The sequence below is a fragment of the Sphaerodactylus townsendi genome, linkage group LG01 (genome assembly GCF_021028975.2).
Source record: "Sphaerodactylus townsendi isolate TG3544 linkage group LG01, MPM_Stown_v2.3, whole genome shotgun sequence".
Classification (NCBI taxonomy): Eukaryota; Metazoa; Chordata; class Lepidosauria; order Squamata; family Sphaerodactylidae; genus Sphaerodactylus; species Sphaerodactylus townsendi.
In genome coordinates, this window is record NC_059425.1 from 128,320,411 (window position 1) to 128,348,389 (window position 27,979).

The following is a 27,979-nucleotide window of genomic DNA, read 5'->3' on the forward strand; positions in this document are numbered from 1 at the left end:
CGGCACTGCTCCCCCCCACCCACCGCAATCCGCATGCCCAGTGGCTCTTCAGCGCTAGGTGCGTGTTGTCCTTTGCTCACGGAGCGTCCTTCTTTCTCCTCCCTGCCACCCACCCTCCCTCTTGCATTGGGAGTAGTAGGGAGGATGCGCTAACCTAGGCAGAGGCTCCCTGTTCCTGCGGGACGAGGGAGTGTAAATAACAACCCCCAGATTTATGGGCAGGAAAGATCGCCATGACATCACCCGCCGGCTTCCTCCATGCAAAGGCACCAAGGCGAGGGGCAGCCGCAGAAAACAAGCGCTGGGGATGATGCTGCTGCTGCTGCCGAGATTACCAAGGAGACCCGGCGCCACGGCTGCTCTCGCCTCCCCTTTTCTCCTCCTCCTCCTCCGCTGCCGCCGCCGCCGCTGCTAAACTCCCGGCTGGCCACCCCCTTGTTGCCGCCTGGTTCTCCCCCATGCAGACGGCCCAGGCGGCGATCGGTGGGGCAAAGGGAGCCAGCAACGCCCCCGTCGCGCAGCATGCACTGGGGGGTGGGTTTCGCCTCGTCCAGGTCGTGCGTGGTGGATCTAAGCCGGAATCAAAGCCTCTGGTGTGCGGGATCCGACGATCGCTTTGCCTTTGATGGGGAGATCATCGCTTTCCCTTTGCAGGATTACGGCGGGATCATGACAGGGCTGGGATCTGATTCGTGGTGGAAAAAAACCCTGTATTTGACGGGGGGAGCCCTGCTGGCAGCCGCTGCGTATCTGCTCCATGAACTCCTGGCTATTAGGTGAGCGAGGGGGTCTCGGGGGCAGAGACACAGACGCGAATCTGGCGACAAAGGGGACACTTGCAAGGGGCATGCTTTGATGGAGTGCGGGAGGGTTTCGGGGTGTAGGCTCATTGTTGTGGTCGGACATCATTCATGGATGGATGGAAGGGCGGTAATCCTGCCAATTCTCTTTCACTTGCACCACCGTAGCCAAGACCTTGATCTGAGCCCAGGAATAAACGCCTCTTGTCATAAATCAGCAAGCAAGGCCAAAGATGCTCAGCAAACACTCATAATGCTTTGGGAGTTGAATGTCATTTGGTATCCTTCAAATCACTCATATGTCTTTTTATGTGTTTATCTTTATCTTTATTAACCTTTAATAGGCATAAAATTATGTGTTTATCAATCCAGTGCCTTGGCTCAAGTTGTCTGGTCTAGGCCTAGGTTGCCTCCCCTTGGCTAAATCCACTGATGTTGCTTTTTAAAACTGTAAAAAGGAGCAAAGGTATACTTCTAATTCCTGATGTGAATTGCAATTCAGGTGCCAACTTTTGCAGATAATTGCTATGATCCAGAGCATGCAGATGAGAAAGCTCTTCCAGAACAGCTGACTTGAAAAAAATCTTCCTTATTTATTAAAACATTTCTCTTCTGCTTTTCTCACTATTTGTGGCAATTTAGTGATTACAAGCCAGTTTTAAAATCCCTCTGTTCACCTGTGTGGTAGAGAAACAGGAAAGAATGAATCCAGCAGTATTGTCCTTCCAGTCATCTGAATTGTAAGATTTAATTTTTTTAAAGTGCTCCACCTTTGCAATGTAGGAAGGGGAAAGCACACACGCAAGTTCTATCTGTGAAGGTGGCTGTTGATCCTAGCACACATTTCAGTCCAGAGACACTGTTGTCCCTGTCAACGGGGCCAGTTCCAGGTTATGAAGTGTTCTGGTTCAGGCTCACCCCCCTCCCCATGAGGACCTCCACTCACACCTCCCTTTCTGCCCCCATCCGTATCTGCCTGTGCTCACTGTGTCTTCCATGGTCACAGCAACCTACATGCCTTTTCCTTGATGCGGGTGTGGCTTGGGTGTGCCAATGCTGTGATCAGAAGGATTGCTGTTTGTACCACTGACACACTTTCTCCTGATGGTGCTGGGCAGCCCAGGTAGCCAGGAGCATAGAAAACGAAATGCTTGCAAGTGAGTGGGAGAGGGGAGGGAGTGCAGACAGGTTGCAGAGGGGGCATGCAAGCAGAAGTCAGAGTTAGTGGGCCCTGCCAGAAACCCTGGGCCTTGGCAGATGCCCCACCTCAAGATCTGCTGATGCCAGACACACCTGCCAGTGTGTTTCCTGGCACTCAGATGCTTCTTGAGTCCTAGGGATAAAATCCAAAGGTCTTGAATGGAATAGGGAAAAACCAACCAACCAAAAAAAATGAACAGTGGAATTTTACAAGCTGATTTGACCACCAAAGTGCTGAGCTTGTTTTGAAAAGGTATACCACAGCTTGGTCCCCTTGGCTTGGCTTTAGACACAATTTTAGGATGGAGAACAAAGAAGATGATTCATGCTTAGAAAGATCTGTCTCCAGTCAAATGGAAAATGTACCCCCCACCCCCACCCCATTTAGCTTACATCAATTTCAGCAGTACTTTTGGTAACTGTGGCTGAGTGCACTAATGCCAATATGAAAACCAGGCACAACTCCAAGATGCAAGTCAAGCCCAGAACATGGCCATAAATGGACAAAGAATTGATATCATCAGGATCCTATTTGCAATGTAACCTTTTTGCGTATAAATTATAAATAAAACACAGCAGTCCTGAGAATCAGGTTAGCTTCTCAGTGGTTTAAGATTCTAAACTCAGAAATATCTGTGGATAAACAACTGAGCCCAGAAAAGAATAAGCTGTCTGGAGTAAGATTAAACAGCTGTACATGCTCTGAAGAGCTTCCTGAACTGACACAATTACTTCCTCTTGAGAGAGTTCAGCTACCTTTTTCATTGCCCTGGCAGCAGACGACCAGAAATTTTGGCTAGACTATTAAGAGGAAAAAGAAAGAATCCTGAAAAGAGTTTGGGAACTGGAATGTGTGGCTTGCCATACTGTTTTAAAAGGAGTTCTGAGGAACTGAAGGTATTCAGTTAATTATCTCCTTACAATTCTGGGGTGTAGACAACAGTTGGGAGCAATAGGTAGGCAGCTTGTGGGGCTCTAAGAGGTTAGTAGCAGGCCCGGCAGGAGGTCCCCCCCCCCCCCGCCCCAAGTAACTTGCCTTAAATAACATCATTATCAAGTAGGTCCTGATTTAGAATGTTCCTCTAATACAGGGGTGTCCAACTCTGGCGCTTCAGATGTTCATAGACTACAATTCCCATCAGCCCCTGCTGGCCTGGCAGGGGCTGATAGGAATTGTAGTCCATGAACATCTGAAGCACCAGAGTTGGACACCCCTGCTCTAATACTATGGCAGCTGCTTGCTCTTTATGCCTGATTTACAGCACGTCATAGAATTTTAATTTTGTAGCAAGAGTCCATTTTTTGAACTTATTTTGTAACTATTTTGAACCTGTAACTATTGTTTCTGCAAATGATCATCCTTCTTTTCATTTCCATTTGCTTGATAGTGTGTATGCTTTGAAGATGTTAAATGAATAACAAAGCAATTCTAAGCAAATTTACATACTTCAAAGGACTCTGCTTGGGACTGCACTATGTGGCTGCAACCCTTCATGTGGTTGCTTCAGAGTAAGTGCCACTGAATTCAGTGGAATTTCCTTCCATGAAGATATGAGTAGGATTGGGATGTAACTTGGGATATAGTTTGCTTCATGAATAGAAGAATGGAACAAGTTCCTGAGCAAAAATGATTTGCACATTATTGTTAAATAAAATAATTGTGCACAAAAGGAATAAGTGTGTTCTACAGAAGCCAATGAGTCTTTCACTATGACACAACTCAACCAATTTGGAAGACCCCCCCCACCTCCCCCCTTTACCAACCCCTGACCCAGGAGCACGCTGCCCATGGCTGGGCAAAGGCATCAGGCTACCCTTCCTGATAGACCAGATAAAGCCCCCCACACACTTCCATAACTCAACACCCAACTCAGGAGCACACCAACCATGGCGGGGCTAAGGCAGCAAGGTGCCCTCCCTGATGCCCTGAACAAAGCCTCCCACTCCTCCCACTCTCTCCCAACACCCCATCCAGGAGCATGCCACCAGTGGTGCAGCAAAGGTGGCAGGCTGCCGTCTCCACCACCCCAGAAAAAGCCATTCAACTTCCTCCCACCATCTCCCAACACTCCACCCAGCTGCATGGTGCCTGTGGTGTGGCAAAGGCAGCAGGCAGCCTCCTGCTGCTCCAGACAAAGCCCTCCCGCATCCCTCCCAGCTCCTGATTGGCCTGGACAAAGCCCTTCTGCTTCCCCCACCCAGGAACACACTGGTCATGGCGAGGCAAAGGCATCAGGCCGCCCTCCCTGCTGCTCCAGACAAAACCCTCCTGCTTCCCTCCCAGCTCCTGACCCAGAAGCAACCTGCCTGCAGTGGGGCAAAGGTAACAGGCTGCGCTCCCCCCAAGCCTGGGAAAAATCATCTCAATTCCCTCCCTCACCGCCCCCAAACCAAGCCTGCTCTGCTGGGCCAAAGGCTCCAAATCTTCCTCCCTGTAAGCTGCACAAAAGCCCTCCCGCTGCCCCCACTCTTTCCCAAACCTCGGCCACACCACCTGCCTCTGGCCCGCACCACCTGCCTCCCCATTCTTCCCCCAACCTCCCCCCAACCGACACAAAAACAATGACCCACCTAGTGACAGGGAAGTCCTCCAGCCTGTGGTAAGTCTAACTGGTGTGGACACCTGGGGGGAGGAGGAAGGGGGACCCCCAGCTTGCCATCCCTCCCCCATTGCTAGAGCCCATTTTATTTTCAATGAAAATAGGCTTTAGTATTAGTAAACAAATAAAAACTGTGAATACCAAAAGAAATGGAAAAAGAATATGAAAAACAATGCATGTTTTGATAAATTATAGAGTGGTGATTATTGTAGGCCAGGATTTGAAATTAACAATTGCATATGGTGCTGCAGTGTGCTTGTAAGCAATAATGAACCTGACTACTTTGACCCTCCGTTTTCTTGGAATGGCACCAGGCAAGGAGTTCCTATTATGTACCTAAATCATCAGCATGAGAGGCAGGTCCAGAGGGTATTTGGAAAAGTGAAATAGTTCTATTTATAGTAAGCAGGAATAATATCTGATAACTTTAATAATATCCATACAAAATACTATCTTCTAAATCACTAGAGTCAGAATGTCAAAAACAAGATGGGTTCGTAGCTAATACATAATGGGGTAATGGCCAAAGAGGATGGATTGATTGTAAAATGCTGTTTGTGTTTACCTTAGACATAGGAGAAGATTCTTGTAACAACAGTGGCTAGCTAATGATCTAGAACATCATTAGCAACGGAGGGACCTTTCTGCAGTTACAAATGGCAAATTGAGCACTGCAGTCATGGTTTGTGTTGGGTCTTTTTGTGCTCAATTTGTCCTTGGGTACCAAATGGGGCACGTGACCTCTTGGATAGTAGAGATGGGAGCCCTCTTTTTCTTCACTTTTAGTGTTTGGTGGGTTCAGCACTTGGTGATGCCTGTTGTCTGCATCACTGTTCGCCAAGCAGGGCTTACTCAATAGACAACTGGTACTAGAGACAGGAGACTGTAGAGCACATAGTTCAGGTAGATACAGCCAAGTTCTGTTCAAGAGGAATATGCCTGGAAGGAGAAAGTAGCCAGTGGCTATCACCATTTCAGTCTTAAACTTCATAACTGCATTTATTTGAATGAATAACAATGCCTTAGGCCAAATCCTCCTCCAAGTTTTCTGCCACTTATGGTTGCTTTCTGGAATCTTGCTTGTGAATTCTGGAAGTACCTTAGAGCAAGTCTGTGGCGAAGTGTGAAATCAAGACAAGTTATGATGAGCTAAGACAGTTTGAAAGTATTGTTCTGTATGTGCAGGGGTTGCTGAAGGGTGTGTGTCACAGTTGTAGCAATAGTTTAAGCCGCACATGTGGTGATGAAGATGTGTGGCTGAAGTACACAATTATATTTGAAGGTGAACCCCTAGTGCAAAGTTTACCATTCAAGCAGGTGCTGAAGCCATCTGTGGAAGGAAAACTGATACTCCTTCTAAATAATGAAAGTTATTTCCTTCGTGCCACACAAGTGAATGAATTGACCTACCCCCTTTCCAGTATTGCCCATTGCGAATGCACAACCTGGGTTATGCTTATTAGTACTGAAATCAGTTTATCCCACAACATGGCCTGTGCTTTCATTTTTCTTGACACAGGAATTGTGTGTATGAATGAACTGGTTAAGAGTATGAGCTGTGAGCCCCTAAGACTATAGTTCAAAAATCATTTGAGCTATGAACTGATTGTGAACAATGAACTATCATTGTGTGGACTCAGCTGCACCCTCACACCCTAAAGTGTAGTGATAATGATCATATTAGTGTGGTTTTAACATACATGATATCTTACAGTAGGAGAAGCACTCTATAAATATTGTTGTGACTAAGACATTTTGAGCTTTGAGGTCCAAGAATCACAAGATTCCCCCAACAGTAACATTCCCTATTTTCAAGATTCCTTGTGTCACCCTCCTAGAAGCTCAATATAAGTGGCATTTCTGGTTTTCCATGCTTTCATTATACAGATGTTTTATGAGTATTGTGGAGAATTTGAATGATTGAGGTTATTATAGTACAACCTTACACAGCCCTGAGATTTGGCATGCTTTAGTTTCTGTAATTAGCATAGTTTGCACATCATTTTACTGAACTTGGCAAATGATTATTTAGAGAGTGTGTGTGCTCTACCATATATTCAGGGCTTTGCATTAGTCTTGGTGTTTTAAAATTAAAATTATGTACCAAGGTAGCCAAATTTCTAAGCCACAAACCATTTTCCTGCAACCTGTATATATTTTTGCAATTAAAGTCAGTTGCATATATTTGTATAAATGGGTTAGAGAAGGAGAAGAGTTTGGATTCTCTTCTGCAAGGAGACTCAAAGGGGCTCACAATCTCCTTTCCCACCCCCACTACCAACAAGCACCCTGTGAGGTGGGTGGGGCTGAGAGAGCTCCAAAGAACTGTGACTAGTCCAAGATCACACAGCTGGCATGTGTTGGAGTGCACAAGCTAATCTGGTTCCCCAGATAAGCCTCCACCGCTCAAATGGCAGAGCGGAGAATCAAACCATGGTCAATTAATTGTGTGATATTCACGTGAAATAATCAGGTTTCAGAAGGAACTCCCCACTTCCTGATCGCTGAACACCTGCTCTTAACCACTACACCACACTGGTAAAGTGTTGTAGTGATTAATAACGTCAAAATATTCTGTTGTTACTGAAATCTTGCCTAAAGTTTCTCCTTCTCAGGTAGGATGAAGTGGCAGCTTTGGGGAGAAGGGCAGCAGCTGGGGTGGACACATGTCTCTCTCTATTTGTTTCCCAGAGCAGTGGCTGTAAGGTGGTGCTGTGTTGTTTGACATGTTTCCACTCTAGCACAATCACTCTAGGAAATCTGTGCACAATGTGCTTTTGGTGCTGCTGCTGGTGAAGGAGAAAGCTGTGTGGAGACAGGGTGCGGATGAGGAAGAGATAACATTGCAACCATATTTGCACTTCCAAGGTCTTACCAGCCATTTCACACAAACTTTCAAACTTATCTTTACATTTTAAAAAGCCAAAATCATTCTTTGCTTTGTTTGTAAAGCTTTACAGTTATGAAGATACTGAATCCTTTTATTTCATACTTGCCAAATCTGAATGGTAAAATATATACAATTCTGTTATTGTATATCTATATATATAAAAATGGAACCATGTGTTTGTTGCTTCGAGAATAACCCCGCACCTGCTGGCCCAAAAGCTCTGAAAATTTCACAGGCCCTTACTCATTCCCCCGACTATGTTCTTACATACCTCCTGCTGTCAGACAACACACCTGAGCCAGGTAAAACCTCTTTTTCCTGGCACACCAGGCCATGAAGCTGCCTGTGTGTAACTGTCACTCTTAGAATGTTCGTGCAGCTTTGAATGTTCACTCAGATGGCCAGATATGAGCAGTGAAAACAGTACATAGGCAGTAACTTGAGTGGAAGTGAAACACATACACACATTGCCGTGTGAGACGTCAGGTGCGGTTCCCCCCTCACACGCAGGTACCTTTCACTTTCTGTGCCTCACCCACTGCTACCACACAACACACCTACTCTCATACACATTCAGCGGAAGGAGAGGGAAGGGACGGAGGGGGAGGCATGCAAGGGAAGAGAAGTGAGGGAGGGGACAGAGAGTGAGGGGTGGCATGCAAGGAAGGGGAGGGAGGGGGCCCAGCATCTGGATATGACCCACCCACCCTAGCAGAGGGAGACGGGAGGGAGGGGGAGGGGTGGCATGCAAGGGAAGAGAGGGTGGGAGAGGGAAGGGATGCAGGGGGAGGCATGCAAGGGAACAGAAGTTAGGGAGGAGAGAGAGTGAGGGGTGGCAGGCAAGGAAGGGGAGGGAGGGGGCCCAGCATCTGGATATGACCCACCCACTCTAGCGAAGGGGAGGGAGGTAGGGGAGGGGTGCCATGCAAGGGAAGAGAAGTGAGGGAGGGGAGAGAGTGAGGGGTGGCATGCAAGGGAGGGGAGGGAGGGCCCAGCCAGCCTAGATTCCCTGAATACTGAAAACCAGGTTGCCTCCGAGGCATGCGTTACTCAGGAGTAAGCTCGGTAAAGCAACCGTGACGTACTTTGAATGGCTGCGTCGCGCCCCTCAGAGGGTTTACTCAGAAGCGACACCCATTGCCACCACCCCAACTTACTTCCAGGTAAAGGATCGTGACCAGCCAGCCTAGATGTGTGAAAGGGGTGCCTTTCCATTCCCCCCTGAGGAATGCGGTCACACACACACACATCGCACAGTATCAGCCTGCGCCAATGGCGTAGCTAGGGAAAATGGAGCCCGGGACAAAATCTGAGTTTTGCGCCCCTCCAATATGGGCAGCGCCCCTCCCCCACCACGACCAAAGAACATTTTTTTGCACCAGATCATCTCAAAGTCACCATCACATTATAGAACATGCCCCAACACACAAATCTGAACACACCCAGGGCTCCCTAGTTTAAACAACATTGAAAGTGATGCTATTTTTTGGAGGGGGGAATCCACCCTGAAACAGCATCACTTTTAATGTTGTTTAAACTGGAGAGCCCAAATTCTCCTTTTAAATCCACCTTAAAGAGAGACTCTGGGCTCTCTAGTTTAAACAACATTGAAAATGATGCTGTTTCAGGGTAGATTTCCCACCCATCCACCCCAAACAGCACCATTGTCGACAGTTATTGTTGTGGAGTTTTCATGCGTATTGTGTGGTCTGGTAGATCTTAGCCTGACAGCTATTTCAGATCGGAAAGTTAGGTTTCAGAGGTGTATCACAGGGAGAAGTCTGTTATACACTGTGTCCAGACTTCTCTTATAACAGACTTCTCTCTGTGATACACCTCTGAAGATGCCAGCCACAGATGCAGGTGAAACATTAGGAACAATATCTACCAGACCACGGCCACACAGCCTGTAAAACCCACAACAAGCAGTTGAATCTGGTTGTGAAAGCCTTCAACAATACTTTCAATGTTTTTTTTTTAATCTAGGGAGCCCAGATTCTCCCTTTAAATCCACTCCAAAGGGGGTGGATTTAAAGAGAGAACCTGGGGAAAATTTGAGGGTGCCTGTCAGGAGAGCAATGTTTAAGCTGACAGTACCAAAATTTTAGGCTATCTTTAGGATACTATAGGCTATCTTTAGGAGACTATCCTGATTATACCACCCAGGTTTAGTGAAGTTTGGTTCAGGGGGTCCAAAGTTATGGACCTTCAAAAGGGTAGCCCCATCTACCATTAGCTCCCATTGGAAACAATGGGGGATGGAGCACCCCTTTTGGGGGTCCATAACTTTGGACCCCCTGAACCAACCTTCACCAAACTTGGGTGGTATCAGCAGGAGACTATCCTTATGATACCACCTAGGTTTAGTAAAGTTTGATTCAGAGGGTCCAAAGTTATGGACCCTCAAAATGATAGCCCCATCTACTATTAGCTCCCATTGGAAACAATGGAGGATGGGGTCACCCCCTTTGGGGGTCCATAACTTTGGACCCCCTGAACCAAACTTCACCAGACTTGGCTGGTATCATCGGGAGAGTCACCTGATGATATCCTGAAATTATGGTGCTACTAACCTAAAAACTACACCCCCTGCAGGCCACAATGGGAAAAAACAGTAAAAAATACAGAAAGCCACAAACGAACCTGCAATTTTTGTGCCCACCACAAGGTGGCGCCCGGGGCATTTGTCCCCGGATGTCCCCATGGTAGCTACGCCTGTGGCCTGCGCGTTTCCATGAGCACGTACTGCTGGGCCTCTGCCATTGATTTGCTGCTACTGTTCCTTTCCCATTTCACCACAATAAGCCACAGCAACACGTGGCCGGGCCCCACTAGTTTATTCTAAAATGAATTTATTCTAAAATAAATTTCTCCCTGAAGGAGAATATCACGAGAAGGGGAATACCAATCAAACTCCAGGCTCTAACTCGAGAAGGAGCAGATTAAAGGTATATGGTTCCCCCTTCTTTCTGGAAAGAATTCTATTCTCACTCCAGTTGCTCTGTGCTGCTGGTGTGCTGAAGGATTCTTTGAAGTCTGCCACCAGTCAGAGGACAAAGAGGCGCTGTGTGGCTGTATCCCCTCCAGAACTCCAGCTGGTTTGCTAATTAGGAATAAATGCTGATAATGTCTAACAGGTTTCCCTCTCCTGCCATTTCCTTTCCTTTTTGTGTTGTAACTTTTTTACTTTGCAAGTCTGAGGAAAAGACTCATGTTTCTTATTTCTTTAGGAGATAATTCTAGGGTTGCCAGGCAGGGCCTAGTAACCAGCACAAGACTGGGGAGCAGTCATCGACCAAGGCATGATATCACTTCATGGAAACCTCAGAAGTATTGTCATCCCTCTCTAGGAATCTCTGGAAAATCTATGATTAAAACCCAGATAGGACTGACATCACTTCCGGATTTAATTTGAAAGTGATGTCAACCTGTCAGTCAAATGACCATTAAAAAAAATTCTCCTGCCATTCCTGAGAGTATCAGGGCGGAAAACGGAAGTCAGGGACAGGAAATCCTTTGTCCCTGACAGGTATATGGCAAACCTAAACTATTTTCATTTGAAAAGTTTAGTATCAAATATATTAATACTTCCTTGAAAAGTGGAAAACGTACAATGTACTCTCTGAAGAACCTCATGTTGAAATCAGTTTGTGCTGTTGTAAGGAATGGAAGCTTACTTCAAAGAACTTAACAAGCTTTTCAACATTCTAATATTCTGACTGAGCCAGATGGGTTAGACATGCAAAGTCCCTGAGATCCCACAGCATTACCAAAATGTGTATTATTCTGACGTTACATTTTAGTATTTTTATTTAGAGGACCATAATTTGTGGCCTTTAGTAGTGTTTTCCTTAGTTTGTATGTAAGTCCAGCTATACCTCATGGGATCTCATATCTTTTGAAAAGCTACAGTACCTTCTCTTGCACTTTATGTGTACTGTGTTGATCTCATGTGTCACAGACTAAAAAGGAACGGCTGCTTTTTTTTCTTGAGCAATTTCTGGACACTGTGACAATCTTTTATGTCAGACAATATGTAGTTTCACTAGATATATATCTGTGAATTTAATTGTGGGATTCTTTTAGATATTTTTAATATCCAGATAGCTTGGCTTCCTATCTGTATTTTTGGCTTTGCAGTCCAAAGTGCTTTTAGTGGTTTAATTAATAAAAAATGGCAGCAGCCTCTTCAGTCAGATGAACATTTTGCCTCAGCAATTGCATCCTGCTCTGTGCCTTTAACATATTGATGCTAAATAACACATTTTGTGAAACTCATTTGCTTGTTTGTTTGTAGGAAAGAGCAAGAGGTTGATTCGAAAGATGCTATCATATTGCATCAATTTTCAAGACCAAACAACGGTATTCCCAGTTTATCTCCATTCTGTTTGAAAATGGAGACTTATTTAAGGATGGCTGATTTACCCTACCAGGTAAAAAGGTGCATGCTGTATTCTGTTGTACTTTGATTCCCTAAAGACATTCTAGTAGGCTTATTTACCCTCTGGGAGGAGACATTATTAGCCTCCAGCCAATTTCCTGTCCCTGAGTAATTGAAGAACATACGAAAAGCCTCCAAACAGTGATGCTCTAGGAAATTCACCTTCTATGATAAAGACTGTAGAGATAGGGACACCTGCCTAGAGTATTACCTGGAAGTGACTTCATATCCTCCCCAAACTCTAATCTTCCCAGACACCATCCTCCAAATTACCCAGCATTTGCCAAGGCAGTGTTAGCAACAGGGTTGCCACTTACCCAGTAATGGCACGAGGCCTCCAGGTGATGGTCCTTTCCCCCCATCTCCACTCAATGGAGTAGTGAGGATGGGAGAAGGAAAACAGCGCATGGAAGTAACTTTCTGTTTCAAAACATTTAGTGACATTACATACTAGGATTTTTTAAAAAATCTATTTGGTTTTACCCCAGAGATGTTTAAATGCACATAAAATCATGATGTCACTTCCAAAAAGTCTCTGCCCCCACCCCATGCTTCCGGAGATTTCCTACATACCGTTGCCACCCACAGTAGTGGACCATAGGATTGTCATTTGCTTACTTGTGCCGGGCTACCCCTTCCAGTGCTCCCCATTTCCAGACTACAGTCAATGGAGTTATTGTGGGGGTGGGAGGTCGAGGGGGTGGAGGAAGGCTGATGTTGCCATGTTGTGTGACTCTCTGAACATTTCTTCGGACTTGGAGGAGGGGGAATGTCTAAAAACTGAATGGATATATGCACTTTATTGTTTATACACTTTTTTGAGCACATAAAAAGCGGTGGATGCAACACGTTCTGTGATTGTGTATTCTTTAAACATTTCCCCAATCTCTATAATCTTTACCATACAAATTGGGGAAATTCCTAGAGCACTGTGAAGATGTCACTTCTAGATCTTCACCTAAAGTTATTGTATTGCACAATACTCCATTTTCCAATGGCTCCTCCCAAATTTTCCCAGTCTGTAATGTCTGTGCCTGGCAGCTGTAGCACCGAACTAATCTTGTGGTGGATAATAGTATTTTGTCTTTTGGGTTGTCTAAAAACCAACTCAAATGTCTCAAGACTAGAGTTATCTGAAATCAATTTTACTAGCATGCATACATCATTACTCACTGGAAATAACCTTCATGTCAAAGTAGCACTTCTCCGAGAAAGGCTTATCCATGAGAGTTGATTGTATTTCTGGCTTGAGGTATAAGATCTGATCTAGATACAGGGGTTGTGGCTTTTCCCAGCTGTTTTACCTGCAGTCTTTTCATCTGCCCCTCCATGACTATCTGTGCAGCATAGATGGAGTCTTGTCTGCTACTGCAGATAAGGAAGGAATTAATTTATTAAAGGACCACATGAATAACTAAGCAGGAGAAATAGGTCTGCTTCCTATTTCAGTTTAGCAGCAGTTTCATATGTGTTAATTGGGCTACTTTACAGAGGATCCCAAGGAAGTGTACCAGCAGGGTGTGTAGTGGGCATGCTTGGAAACACTGTCTTATATAGTTCATGTTGTGAATTACCTATAAGATCTTTGCAGCTTGAAAAGTGTTTGACAACCATTTTGTCTTTCACTCATAACAATCCTTTGAGGTGGAGTGTTATATTTCAATGTGAAGGGAATGATCAGACTGAGAGTGGGCCCTAGCCAAAGGCCAATCAGTCCACTCATTGCCAAAAGAACCCAAGTTATATTGTGGGTTTGGTTTGAGTGTGATTTCCTTTTTCCTTCCTTCTTCCCTCTTTTTTTAGAATTATTTTGATGGAAAACTTTCTCCTCAAGGGAAAATGCCATGGATTGAATACAGTCGTAAAAAAGTATCTGGCACAGAGTTCATTATTGATTTTTTGGAAGATAAGCTTGGAGTGAATTTAAACAAACACCTTGGCCCACATGAAAGAGCAGTTTCTAGAGCAGTAACAAAGATGGTAGAGGAGCACTTCTATTGGTAAGTTGCTATGGAAACTGACCATTCTCTCTCTCTCTCTCTCTCTCTGGCCCCTTCTGCACGGGCCTGGGGAGCGGCTGGGCGCCGGTGTACATGGCACCAGTGCAGCCCCGAGGCCCTTGTGTGTGGGCAGCCCTGGACCTGTTGCGGCCCACGGCGTTGCCTCTGCACAGAGGTTAAAAAAACGTACCTCCTTTTCCCTGCATAGCTCTCTCAGAATGAGGGGACACACTTCCATGGCCCTGGCAATGCCCTGGGGGGGTCGGAGGGCAGGTTGCATGTCCCCTGGTCCCCACGGAGCTATGCAGGAAAGAGGAAGTAAGGTTTTTTTAAGCGGCATGCTGAAAAATGGTGTCTTCCATCTGGTGCCATTCGCACAATATATATGCACCAGGTGGATTCCGCTGTTTTCTAAAAGACTTGCTTGTTTAGTGAGTCATGTAAACACCGTTGTGGGAGAAATGGGTTGGTGCAGCTTCTCACCACCACCACCAGCTATACGAAGTTCTCCCCCACAACAGTGTTTTTACTGGCTGCACACCGCTGTATATGGCCTGTGCGGAGTGGGCCTCTCTCTCTCTCGCTCTGGGGAATTTGTTGTTTCCATACTTGTGTGCCGTACAATTGGAGGTTAGTATTATCTTGTATGAGTGTTGAATTATTGTGTAGAGGTGCCAGCCTGACAGACTTACCCAAATGACCTACTCATAGCTTAGGCAGGCCCTTTGTGTGCTTTTGGACACATGAGGTAAAACTTCCATCATCATACATACACAGACAAAGGAGAATAACATTTGTGAAAATAGTGAAAACTGGGTTTTAGTCATGAAATCCAAAAGGTGTAACCTTTTTTTCTAATTCCGTCTCTAGTTTATATAAGTCCCTCTCTAACACCATCTTTTTTTCTCCCTTTTGTTTTTTCACGGTCTCGGCCTCCTCGACTTAACAGAGGCAAACTCCCCTCATCATAAAGCCTTATGCTTTTTATGTCCCGTTACTTTATGATCCGCCAGCTTAACATATATTATTCCACATTGATTTCCCAGAACTGTTGCAATTCTTTCTTAATTTCTTCCATCCTGACAGTACTTCTGAGCACACAGTCCTTCGTATTCCAATGTATATTCCTTTTGAATTGTCCCAATTCCCATTGTATTGGGTTATGATCTGAGATGGTTTGACTTTTGATTACTATTTTTTGGGTCAGAGTACTTAAAGATCTGAGTGCCCAGATCAGGTCAGTTCTGGAGTGCATAGAGTGTCTTGCTGAGAAGAAAGTAAATTCTAAGGAATTTCCTGATTTTTCCCTCCAAACATCAATCAAATTAAAATCATTTATTATTTTAAAAAAAGATGTGGGCAATTTATTGTCTCCCATCAGTTCCTTCTTTGCTTAGTTGTTTTCTTTACTGGGGTCTACTACTCCATTCAGGTCTTCTAAGATTATCCAATTTTGGGGGTGTAATTTGATTAGATGTTCATATAATGATTGATAGAATTGTGCTTTATTGTTGTTAGGGGCATATACTGCAGCTACTAAGATCTTTTAATTATTCCAATTTATCTCTATTATTATATATCTAGCATCTGTACCTGTAAAGATTAAATTTGGTTTCAGCACATCTTGAATATATAAAACTACCCCCCTCCCATTTTTTCCTGGACACTTGCGTGAAATAGAGTCCCCAGCTTAGGGTTGTGTAGGTATTTCTCATCTTCCTTTTTTACATGTGTTTATTGAAGGCCAATTATACCATATCCCTCTTTTTTGAACTGACAAAATACATTTTTCTCTTAATTGGATTATTTAAACCATCTACATTCCATGACATAATTTTACAATTCTTTATACAACTGATAGCTTACCACGTAGTTGTCAGGAAATTTCAGATTCTTTTTGTTTCTAGCCAGGAATTCTTGGGCTTTGGGAACGGAATTGATGTTATAAGGCCCCTTTGAAGCCGGAGCCGGTTCGGACGAAGAGACCTCCTGGAATGTTCGAAGCCGAAAGTGATGTCACCCAAGGTTCAAAGTCTTAAGGTATCAGCCAGCATGGTATAGTCTTTCCTTTTTCTTCGTATTGAGACAGGAACCTCTTTCAGGATGATCAAGTTTACACCCGCCTGAGAATGGCAATGGCAAAGTACTTCTGCTTCTTATTTGCCTCGAAAGCCCCTTGCTGGGGTTGCCTTAGGTTGGCTGCAACTTAATGGCACTTCACACGCAGTGGGAGAGAAGGAAGTATCATTTCAGTTTAGGTCCTGCTGAATACTATCAAACCTATTATTTTAGTTATTTAGAATATTCATATACCATCTTTCTCCTGAGCATCTCAGGCCAGATGGGTAACAGGAATATGGAAACAAATGAAAAACAACAGATATAAAATAAGTAAAAACTAATCTTAAAACACTTTATGCCTTTCACCAGCAGGATATTCTCCCTATTCTGTAATAGCTGTTTTTCAGCTTTCTACAAAGCCAGCAGGGTAGGAGTTCCCTTTGCCTCTTCTGAAATCTGTTCCACAGCATGTGAGAGTCACTGAAAAGACTCCAGACTGGGTTGTTACCAAAGGTATCTTAGCCAAGAGAGTACTGACCATGAACTTTACTGGTAAGGTTGCCATGGCTGTGTGCCTCCCGCTGTTCATCGCTGTTGTTTGCCATTACTTGGAGTAGTGGTGGGGCAATTTTTTAAAAAAGAAACCACCTCTGGCACCTGTGGTAGTAAGTCAAGTCCAGGTAAACCATACAGTCTCTTCAGATTCCTAGAGGTACACATCGTCAGTTCTGGATTGTACCCAATAGTGACAAAATAACTGCAGCAATGTCACTGTTGTCACAAAACCCCAGCCAGGTTCCCGGCACCCAGAGCAGGCTGTTTTTTCACCTGGCTTTTGGGTGAAGTAAAGTAAGTGGGCGGGGGAGGCAGGGCTGTGTGGGCGGCTATTCAGGGGAGGCTCCACAGGGGGCAAGGGCCCATGGGGGGTGGGCCATTTTGCCCCAGGCATCATTTGCCCCCCCTCCCAATGTCCCTGATCTTTTGTTTGCTATTATGGCTTCCTGCATAGATTGGTGGTAGCACCAGCCTTTTGCAGATGGGGCCCTCAAACTATATTTGCCAGGCTCTTCCCTGTTTTGTTTTGTTTTTTTAGTGGGCCATTTTCTGCCTGGTACCAAGGACCTCTGTTTAGTGTATCCTCAGGGCCAGGAGTCCCTGGCAGGGTTGCCCACCAAGAATTTTTAGAAAGTGGACAGAACAAGATGGGTATTTTGCTTCTGATTGGCTGTTGGAGATCTGATGCAGTGTGCAAATTCAGAAAACAAAAATATTGCTTTGGCAGCTGCCTGCCCAGCACAAAGATCTTCACTGTGCAAATGAAGGTAAGGTGTGGTAGCTGATCTGGCTCCACTTCCTTTGTCAGCCATTTTGTGGAAACCATTTTATGGCTGTGCCTAACATGCCATGTCAGAATTCAAAAAGTACATGAAGACTAAAAAAAAGTGAGGACCCTTGGCTTAGGGGCTACTGAGTACTTGCCCTCAACATGTGTCTTGATTTGGCCCCTCAACTCACCAGACCAGCTGCTGAACGTGAGCAGTTTGTGTATTTGGTGCCATGTAAAGAAGAACTGAGCATATTTGTGGGAAACAGTCTGTGCTTCTTCCTGTTACAGGAATGGCAAGCTTTATTTACCCAAACTGGCCCACTGCCATGGGGGGCGGGGGGATGAGAGATGCTTTGAATCTACTTAATTCAAAAACTTGCAGGAGATGGAGAGAGAAAACCGCGAGCAAAATGACTCTGTGGGATAAATGAACTGAATTGACCTCACTTAGAAAATGTTCTGGGATTATAAATATTTTATTCCCAGTGTTGCTGGAAAACTACTGGGTTTAATTTCAGGACAGCAAAATGTTTGTATCATTTGAAGTTATTATTTATTCTGCTTTCCTGAATAGATTAGCAGATGGTGACGGTGTGAAGGGAAACCTGTGTTTTTTAGCTCACTGAGTTGACCAAAGTATTTCTGGTTTCATCTGTGTACAACCCTCTTGCACTGTTCGAGTGTCGCTGTGGCAGGTATCTAACAGTGCAGTTCTATGCAGGGTAATTCCAATGTAGGCCTGTTGGGATGGAGGGACTTAGAATGGAGTAGCTTTGCATAGGATTGCGCTGTTACAGTCCTATTCAACAAGGCTTTCATACTCAAATACAGCAATATTTCATTATTAACCATCAAGGCAATCCTTGATTTCAGAACTTCTCTAGTGATTATTCTGAAGATAACAGGGATGATCTTGTAAGAACTGGAAAGGATCAAAATGGCATCTATTTCTTTATTTGTTTATACCCTGCTTTTCTCCCGTGGGGCTCCAAAGCAGATTACATCATTCTGGGGATTCAAACCTGGGACTTGCAGACCCTAGTCTGACACTCTAACCACTATATGACATGCCCTCTCCTGCAAGGTAGGACCATACAAGCACCATCCCTCCTTGCAGCCCTTTGGAACCACAGCAAGCCATCATCAAATAGACACTACATGTTGTCTGTACAGCCAATAGCACCACATTAAATTACTCCTCAATTGCTGTGGCAGTATAGACAAAGGTATTCTCTCACACAGACCTCTCTTGAAGAATTGGTAGCCAATCCTAACATCTTAGTTCCCCAAATAGCAGGAAATCACAGCTGAACTTGAGGAATAGGCACCACTTTTTAAAAGAAATTGTATCTGTGTTGATCTACACTGTTAAATAGGATTACTGTATCTGGCATCACCTTTTGAGCTTGTGTTCATATCCTGATACCTGCATTCGACAGTGGTAACTATGATTTCATGAATGTGCAAGTAACTAAATTTTCTTCCACAAAACAGGCATTGCTTTTGCTTTTGAGTTCAGTTTTTCAAAAGTATCATAATATGTGTCTGCTCTCAAAATCTATACATTGACTGAACATGTGGAAGGCTCATGTGCTCAGGACTAAAGCTTTACTTCAGGAAGAAAAAGTAGCCTATCAGAGAGATGTCCCAACTAATCTCCTTCCTGAAGTGCTGGTTTTCCACATGCAAGGATGGTTTTTCCTGGAGGGATTGTATCATGTAATAATTCTGTCATTTAGATGGCTCTCAGATTAGTAACTGTAGATTAGAACAGAATGACCAGTGTAGAAGCAGTGTAGCAAAATGGTTAGAATGTCAGGCTAAGATCTGGGAGACGCAGGTTTAAATCTACACCCTTCCATGGAATCTTGCTGGGTGACTTTGGCCAGCCACACTCTCTCAGCCTTTTTAACGTCACAAGGCTGTTATAAGGATAAAATAGGGAAGGGAGAATCAAGTATGCTCTCCAAGCTCCTTGGAAGACAGGCAGGACATAAATGTACTAGGTAGATCAATATATGTTCCGCAAACAGATCCTTTGTGCAGATGAAGTTAGTTTCAGAGGATTGTCAGGCTGATCCAGTGACTCTGACATCTTAAAGCCACATGGGAATTCTTCTTCTAAGAGACCTGCTACCTTCTAAGAGACCTGCTACAAACTTGCTGGACTCACACGGGGGGCACAGTCTGAAAAAAAATCAGTCGCAATTGTACACACTCAAGCTAAACAGCATTTCTTTCCTTTTGGATTTGCTTGTTTTTGTAAAACCATCAACTGGGCAGGAGAAGGAAATCAGCTGTCTGAACGGGCCATTATTTCTGCCAATGATGTATTATTTTGTACTGTTCTGGCCATCAGTGAACTGTCTTCTTAATGTTTCTAGGACCTTAGCCTACTGCCAATGGGTGGACAATCTCCATGAGACTCAGAAGATGCTGTCTCTTACTGGCCCCTTCAGCGACCTACTGAAGTGGATTCTCTGCCACATAACAAGAGGGATTGTGAAGCGGGAAATGTATGGCCATGGCATCGGCCGCTTCTCTGAGGAAGAGATATACAAACTGATGGAGAAAGACATGCGCTCCCTAGCAGGTCTTCTGGGTAATGTACAATCCATTTCATTACGCTGTGCATTATGCACAATTACTTTTTGCATGATTCTGATAGACTGGTATTGTTCTCTGTCAGGCTATTGCAAAAGGATCTCTTCCCTTTCAAGCCACTATTATATAGCCTGCTATTGGCTTGAATTTACTTATTAAACTCAGGCTTGTATCATTTGTAATCACCAAATTAAAGGCAATGTGGGGTTACATATGGTGGCCTGTCAGGTGTTTGACAAATCCTCTGCCTTTGCTGTCCCATGCAGAACTGCACAAATGGAATAGGCACTAAATCTTTGGTAGGCTACTGGTAGGTTTATGTTGCTTGGACACGGAGGTGATTCTTGGTTTTTCTCCCATATTAGAGAACCAGTATGGTGTAGTAGTTAGAGTGTCTAGACCAGGGGTCTGCTACCTGCGCTCTCCAGATGTTCATGGACTACAACTCCCATCAGCCCCTGCCAGCATGGCATTGGCATGCTGGCAGGTGCTGATGGGATTTGTAATCCATGAACATCTGGAGAGCCACAGGTAGCAGACCCCTGGTTTAGACTATGACCTTGGAGACTTCAGTTTGAATCTTCATTCTGTCATTGGGTTGCCAAGTTCCCCTGGCCACTGGTGGAGGATGGTAGTATTAAGGTTGCCAGATTCATATTTGGAAATTCCTGGAGATTTGGAGATGGAGCCTGGGGAGGACCTCAGAGGGGTACAGTGCCATGGAGTCCACCCTCCAAAGCATCCCTTCCCACCCACCCCCCCGGGGAATAATCTCTGCAGCCTGGAGATGAGTTATACTTCAAGGGGTTTTCCCTGGTCCTACCTGGAGGCTAGCATTTACTGCCATGAGTGTTTGCTCGGTGAGATTGGGCCAGTCCTAAACTTTCAGCCTACTTCCCAGGGTTGTTAGGAGAGTAAGGTGGAGGAGAGGAGAATGATGCAAGCTGCTATGGGTCTCCATTGGAGAGAAAAGTGAGGGACAGTTAGTTTCTCATTATATTTATAATACTATCTTGACTATTCAGGCCTGACTGTTTTGCACAATGATAATTTTCTGATGAAGGAAACCCGTAGATCAGGTGTCACTTGGGCACCAAAATTCTGGGATTCAGACTTTTTTTTGGGGGGGGGGAGAGGACATTATGAGTCACTCTAGCTCTCTCAATAATTAAAGATAATGGTCCATTAGATCACCTAAACCTGCAACACTTATTTAAATAATCTTCATTTCTTGTAGACAGAAGCTTAATGAGTGCCGTGAATCACTTTAAACCACACACACATACAGTGTTTTCAGGGAAATGAATACAATTAATCTTCCTATTACACATTTTGAGTAATAACTTGTCCAAAAAGCATTTCACTCGTTCCACAGCAGAAAATATTTCATACTCCCACTCACCCTAATCCTTGGAAAAATATGGTATCCCCTCCCCCATACTTTCCTTCACAGTTTTATTTTCTCCTGGGTGGTCACATCTGTCACAATGTGTCTCAGTGCATAAAGGGCTCAGTGAAAAACTGCATCTCCCAGAAGTCTTGGCAACACACAACTCTTCCCCCCAGAAACCTATCTCCTCCCATACACACATATATGAGGCAGTTCACAACTGTACCACTAGGTCACATAGAGGCATTTACTTCCACAGGGGAATGTGAAGGGTTGGTGATGGAAGACATGGTTTGTTGGGGACACACAGCAGCACTTCAGGACCTATGGAGGCAATTGTTGTTCACCAAGATCAAAGGGATGGCTGCAGAATTTTGTTTTGAAGATAACGCCCTGACTGGAGGGGAGTACTGGCAAGCTTGTAAATGTCTGTGGCACCATTTTATTTTTAGGTGACAAAAAGTACATCATGGGTCCCAAGCTTTCTACCTTAGATGCCACAGTCTTTGGTCATCTGGCACAGGCAATGTGGACGTTACCAGGAACTAGGCCTGAGAGACTAATTAAAGGTAGGAACACCTTTTTTCGACATTGGTGAATGGCACTGATAAGAAGAATTGGCAGGTTCCGTTTTGGGCTGCCAGGCCTCCCACTGTGGTGGGAGCTCTCCTCCTGGCAGCTTCTGTCCTGCTGCCTGTCTGTGTGGAGGTGAGAGAGAGAGAGAGAAAGAAGGAAAGAAAACAGCAGTGTTTCTGATCTTGCTACGCCACTTCAGGGAGAACCTGGAAATTACTTAGGGTAGTTCTAGGCATCACAAGAAACTCTATGTTAAGTCACTGGTTGTGATTCCTAGAGTTGTCCTCCATTACTTCTGTGAGTCCTCATCCCAATCCTAGTCCTGTTCCACTGATATTCATATTGCTTGTACAGTTTGCTGTGACTCCACAGGGTTCTGCCCAGCAGTCATCTGATGTGTAACTAAGCTGCTGGTTTGGAGTGGTGCAGGTATAACTGAACTCTTGACATGTCTATATTTTTTGCAGTTTAAAGCTGTGTTATAAACAAGAGTGAAGTTTCAGTTGAGCTCCGTATAATTTAAGGGTCACATCTGCCAACTCCATTCTGCTAAACAAGGAGCCTTTTTCTGTTAGATGAACGCCTCTTGCAGCAGATTCTTCCCTTTAGCCAGAACTGTTGAATTCAGCTCACTGACTTGCTTTTTTTTTGCGATCAGCCAGACCCTGGCTTGAGAGTGGGGCTTCTTCTGCATTTTGTTCTGAGGTACTTTTTCATCTCCTCCCTAAATTTGGTAATTATGTGAGAAAGAAGTGATTCCTCATTCAAAATATTTTCCTGTCCTAGTCCTGGAGGCAAGCGGTGAATTTCTTGCACACAATGCTGCCACCTGGTGGTACAAATTGAAACAATTCTATTGCATACCTCTATCTTACTTATGTCTGAACAAAATATATAGGGAATGTTTATACCTGACTATTGAGATTCTTGTTTCCTGTTGTCCCTCTTCTGCTTTTGCGGTGAGTATTTTATTGCATTTGTTTCTCATATTTTAGCAAACCCGGACATTTTCTGCAAGGTTTTTGTGCCTGATGCTTTCAAATGTGACCCTGGCACCTTTGGCCCTTTCTCATTCTAAGCTGTGCATTTGCTTTATTTAGTAACTGGGATTTAAAAAAAATACCATGATGAGTATGCACATACTTAACTGTGATCCATACTCATACCAGTATGATTAAAAATGGTGCCTTTTGATACAACCACAGAATTATAAAGTACAGGTATCAATGCTATCCTGTCAAAAGAAATTAACAGCATATCTGTTGGTGAATTGGTACTAGGTGTAAAATCAGGTTTTTTCAATAAAAGGAAAAGGTTTCATAGTGGGCAGGTGGAATAGTGAGAACAAAGTCACTGTGCCCAGGCTACAAAACTAAGCAAAAGGTTGCTAACAAACATGCAGATTTATTCTGTGAATGGAAATGCAAGAATCAAAGTCCTACGTGAGAATCTGCTGCCAAAATGTTAATCTGAAACCATCATTGTGCAAATTGGAAAAAAAAATGTCCAAAGAGTCCAATATGCAGGTAGAATAATCACCAGAGTGATGAATGGTAGCAAGATGCTTATTCGAGCAGTTTAGTACATTTTCATTGGACTGTTGGCAGATATACAAAGGACATATGGGATGGTTTGTGCCAGCTTTACAAGGTACTAGCCTTCATGTAAGAAGCTCTAAAATGGACAACAAATAGATGAAGGCAAAAGGCTGTGGTTCAGTGGTAGACCATCTGGTTTGCACGCAGAAGGTCCCAGGTTCAATCTCCAGTGCCTTCAGTTAAAAGGACCAGGCAGTAAATGCAATGAAAGATCTCTCTGCCTGAGACCCTGCCAGCCCCTGCCAGTTAAAGCCAACAATAGCAGCCTTGGTAAAACCATGGCCCAGTACAGATGATCCCCCCGTGTGTTGACTCACCACCATGTGGGGCAAGGGAGCAAGCACAAGGGTTCTGGTGCTACTCCCTGCCTCCACCCAATTGCCTGGCCATCTCCAGGCTGCAATAGCACAGGGGAAGTGCTCGCCCCCTCCCGATGATTAGTAACGTTTTGAAAGCAGCATCACTGATCAGTGGGGAGGAGGTGTACATGCAACTGCTTCCTTCATGCAGTTGCGCTCTTCAAACACAGTAAGTCAGCATGTGGGAGAATCATCTGAACAGAGCTAGTATAAGGCAGATTCATGCATTCATGGTGAAATATGAGGCTGCAGAAACGGTGTGTATTATTTATAAGCAAATGAACATCTGCAGATGGGGAATATCCAGATTACAGTGCAACCCCATGCAGAATTACTCCAGCATATTCCAATTGATTTCTTTTAGTGTTGGAATACTTTCAAGAAAGTGTTCTCTCTCTCCCAGGAGAAAATTGATATGCTGGATCAGACGTACAGTCCATCTGACTCAGCTTTCTGCCAAGGCAGTTTCCAAACTGCTGCTCCAGGAACGTTCTTGGGTAGGACGTGGTGATGACAGGCATTGCATGTTGTTCTTGTCTTCAGGAACATGGTGACTGTATTTGGTTCATGAAAAGATGCTCTTCTTTTCCAGTTGGTGTGTTTTGGTAGCTGTGTAATACCACTTTCCCCCTGCGTGTTTCACAGGAGAATTGATTAACCTTGCTATGTACTGCGAGAGGATAAGGAGGAAATTCTGGCCGGAGTGGCATCATGATGATGACAACACCCTGTATGAATCGGAAGAAAGTAGTGAGGCAAGCAAGACTCACCCCTTGGCAGACTTCAGTTTTTATTCAAGGACAGAAACATTTGAAGACGAAGGAACTGAAAATAGTTTTTCCCGTACGCCTGACACCGATTACACCGGACATTCCCTCTTTGATTCAGACGTGGACATGGATGACTGCACAGATCATGAACAATGCAAGTGATGTGCATGGGAAACACTGCTCTGCCTTGTGTCAGAAACACCGCCTCCTCCTGGGAACCATGCCAATCGCCCCAGGTTCCAAAGAGGCCTATATTGGTTGGGAAGAGATTGTTGCACTTGATGCAGTTTCCATATGTTACCTTTTCAGCATCATTTCATGTTGTTGAAACATTCCAATGGATCCTAGATAAACAATTCTTAATTCTGCTCAGCAAGATGGTGAAAAGTTGACAAGGAAGGTAATGAGGGTGGGGATGGGATTCGTGTTGAGAAAAGACATTTGGAATAACAGGTCCATGAGGAGCACAATATTGAGGAGGGCTAGCTTGGGCTGATTCTCTTTCTTCCTAGAACCAGACTGAAGACAACAATGTGAAGGGAGTTGCTACCGTTCCTGTCTTCCTTATATGTCACAGGATTGGCTGAAATTGATCCTATTAGAATCACAGATCGTAACATTTTTCCCATGGCTTTCTGCATTTTTGGTGAGCTGGATGTGCTGGCATTTGACATGTATCCATGTTTGGAGTAGCTTCTAGAAGTAGCCTTGTAGGCAGTCAACAGATAGAAAAGAACAAGTTTTCATTCAGAATCTACAATTGGTCTCTTTCTATGATATATTACTTGATAGTATTTAATTTATTTTGATACTGTAGTGTCCAGGTTTCATTTTTAGTCTCTTCTTCTTTCTTCGTGTAAAAGTCCTCTCCAATATTCTATAACAGTATGGTCAGGGAGAAGAATCCAGGATTAGGATTTGCAGATGAAGATGTGGGGAGAAAGCCCAACTTGATTTTCCATGGGTCGGGTTGCTTGGGCCCAAACTACACACTACGTTTTGTGCGTGATCTCCACAGGGACTTGCAGGCAAACGGCAGCTACAGATTCTCTGGGTCGGGTTGACTTAGAAATGCCACGGGGACCGGATTTGGATTGTGACCGTGAGGAGGAGGAAGAAGGACTCCTGCTGATTTGAAACAGCTGGGGGGGGGGGAATGGGGGAGCATTATTTGCCTGACTAGAGGCAGCTGGCATCCTGCTGGGAGCCCTTGTTGGGACCATGTGTGGAGCATAATGTGTAGTCTGGCTCTTAAACTCACTCCAATGGAATGCAACATTTTGCTTTATCTTGTATAAATGAATGGCTGGCTGCCTTGTTGCTCTCTGTGGGAAGATAAAGTGCAACACTGTGGGCGTAAGAGCAAAATATGCTCATTACCTGTAAAAGTAGGGATCCTACAGTCAATGGGGCAAGACAGGGCTTGTGGCCCAGATGCTGCTTGGAAGAGAGGTGCCAGGCAGCCCAGAGCCCCCCTCCCAGCATCAAACTGTGCCTCACCCTTGGAGTTTGGGGGCAGGGCTTGCAGTTGAATGCTGGACCACTGGGGGTGGGGCAGTTCAAGGCCGGTCTCGCAGTTTAAAGCTGGGCCCCGCCAGGCAGAGGCCAGCCTTGAACTGCTGACTACACCTTCAGAAGCCATGTGACTTTAAAGACAGAGCTTCAGAGGTAGAACCAGCAGTATAAAGCTGGACTTAGCCAGGACAGAGCCTGAGGTTCAAGTCTGGGCTGAACCTGGCTGGTCAGGTTTTCAACTGCAGGCTTTGGAGGTGAAGCCCATGGTTTAAAGCTGGAGCTGGCCAAGCAGAGCCTTGAATTGTGCCCTCCCAATTCCACTTGCACTTGTGGGGGGCATGCAGCTCAATGCTGGGCAGCGCTTGCCCTGGGGGCCATCCTTAGTAGATATACTCCTGCCTACCATACTCCCCTGTCCCTCCAGCAATCTGGCATTCTTGAATTATAAACATTGTCTTCCCACGTATCCCTACCTGTCTGATTGATGGACCAAGACAATAATCCACACAAGATGTTCAGGTCAACTCTTACATTTTAGTAGTGTGTTCCATCAAAGTGTTTTGGGTAAGAGGTACATAAAGTCTTGGCATGTTTGTTTCATGTGCTCGTTCACAACATGGTTGGCTGCTGAAAATGTCTGCCAAGTGTATTTTTTAAAAATGAGCCCTGGGTAGCATTATGCCCTATAATAGAGTATATCCGATGTTGTACTGCACATGGGTAGGGTGGCCGTTTTATTTGTTTTTTAACGCTTTGTTTTTGTTTGCTTGCCATCAAGTTTTCATTGGCTTGAGTTTTGCTACTAATCAATGGTTGGTCAGTGTCAGATATACGCACAAGCAAATCAATATGATCAGTCTGTTCCTCTCCCCTCCATAAGCTGCAACTCTACACAGAGAGAATTGTTGTGGGGATAGTGTTTTGTCTTTTGCAGTTTCATTTGCAGAGTGCTGGGGGTTTGCACTGAACCAGAAACCACGCTGAACCTTTCAGTTCTAAAGGCTTATCCAAATGGTAACTCTCCTTGTTTATGCTCAGGTGCACTAATGTCCAACTTAGTGCACAAGAAGTATTCCTTTCCCCAGGACATCCATGTGCTGATTGCATAAGCTGTGCTGATTCCTGTCAGTTTTTTGCAAGCTGAAGCTCCCCCAAGGAATTGGATATAGTAACAGAGCATCTGACTATCTAATGAAATTCGTAAGGAGGTGCCTTTAGTGGAAATTAACTTGTTATGAATGTCGTGAGTGGGAACCTGGAATTGCCATCTAGTAGGAATCCTGTCCTCTTTGACAAAATGCTTTTAAAAATCTCTTTGCACCACCCTGGCCAGGACTAGTATAGAAATGTGGCCAGTTGTTCTGTGAATGGTACGATTTGAATTCCTTTGCCACTTACAGCAGGGGTGTCCAACTCTGGCGCCATAGTCCATGAACATCTGGGGTGCCAGAGTTGGACACCTTACAGCAGTGGTGGCAAACCTTTGGCACTCCAGATGTTATGGACTAAAATTCCCATCAGTCCCTGCCAGCATAGCCAATTGGCCATGCTGGCAGGGGCTGATGGGAACTGTAGTCCATAACAACTGGAGTGCCAAAGATTCGCCACCACGGCCTTACAGGAATGTGATTCTCCTCCATGGGCCTGGACACTGCTCCTGAGCCGCTATGGGGAGGGACAAAAGCACATATCGCTTTCAAAAGGGTACCGGCCAGCTCTCTACTGCAAGGCATTGCCCCCCTGCCCCTTTATCCCTTTAACATGATAGCATGGCTCAACAAGGAAAAGGAGATTGAGTGAAAGGGAGAGTTTCTAGGCCCCAGGGAGGGGGAGCTCAATGCTCTCCCC

The 27,979-nt window shown here is 44.7% G+C and overlaps 1 protein-coding gene across 1 annotated transcript; it reads left to right on the forward strand.

The window, feature by feature from the left end:
- The first annotated feature begins 85 nt into the window (after window positions 1–85).
- FAXC (failed axon connections homolog, metaxin like GST domain containing) lies at window positions 86–27,615 on the forward strand. Its single transcript, XM_048494009.1, has 6 exons — window positions 86–776; window positions 11,788–11,923; window positions 13,735–13,931; window positions 19,704–19,921; window positions 21,766–21,882; window positions 24,492–27,615. The coding sequence occupies exons 1-6, from the start codon at window positions 259–261 to the stop codon at window positions 24,776–24,778; spliced, it is 1,473 nt and encodes a 490-aa protein (XP_048349966.1). The 5' UTR covers window positions 86–258; the 3' UTR covers window positions 24,779–27,615.
- Window positions 27,616–27,979: the final 364 nt, after the last annotated feature.

Coding starts and splice junctions, on each gene's coding strand:
- FAXC (XM_048494009.1), top strand. CDS start 259: ATGCAAAGGCACCAAGGCGAGGGGCAGCCGCAGAAAACAAGCGCTGGG. Junction 777..11,787: donor CATGAACTCCTGGCTATTAG/GTGAGCGAGGGG, acceptor GTTTGTTTGTAG/GAAAGAGCAAGAGGTTGATT. Junction 19,922..21,765: donor CTCCCTAGCAGGTCTTCTGG/GTAATGTACAAT, acceptor TTTTATTTTTAG/GTGACAAAAAGTACATCATG.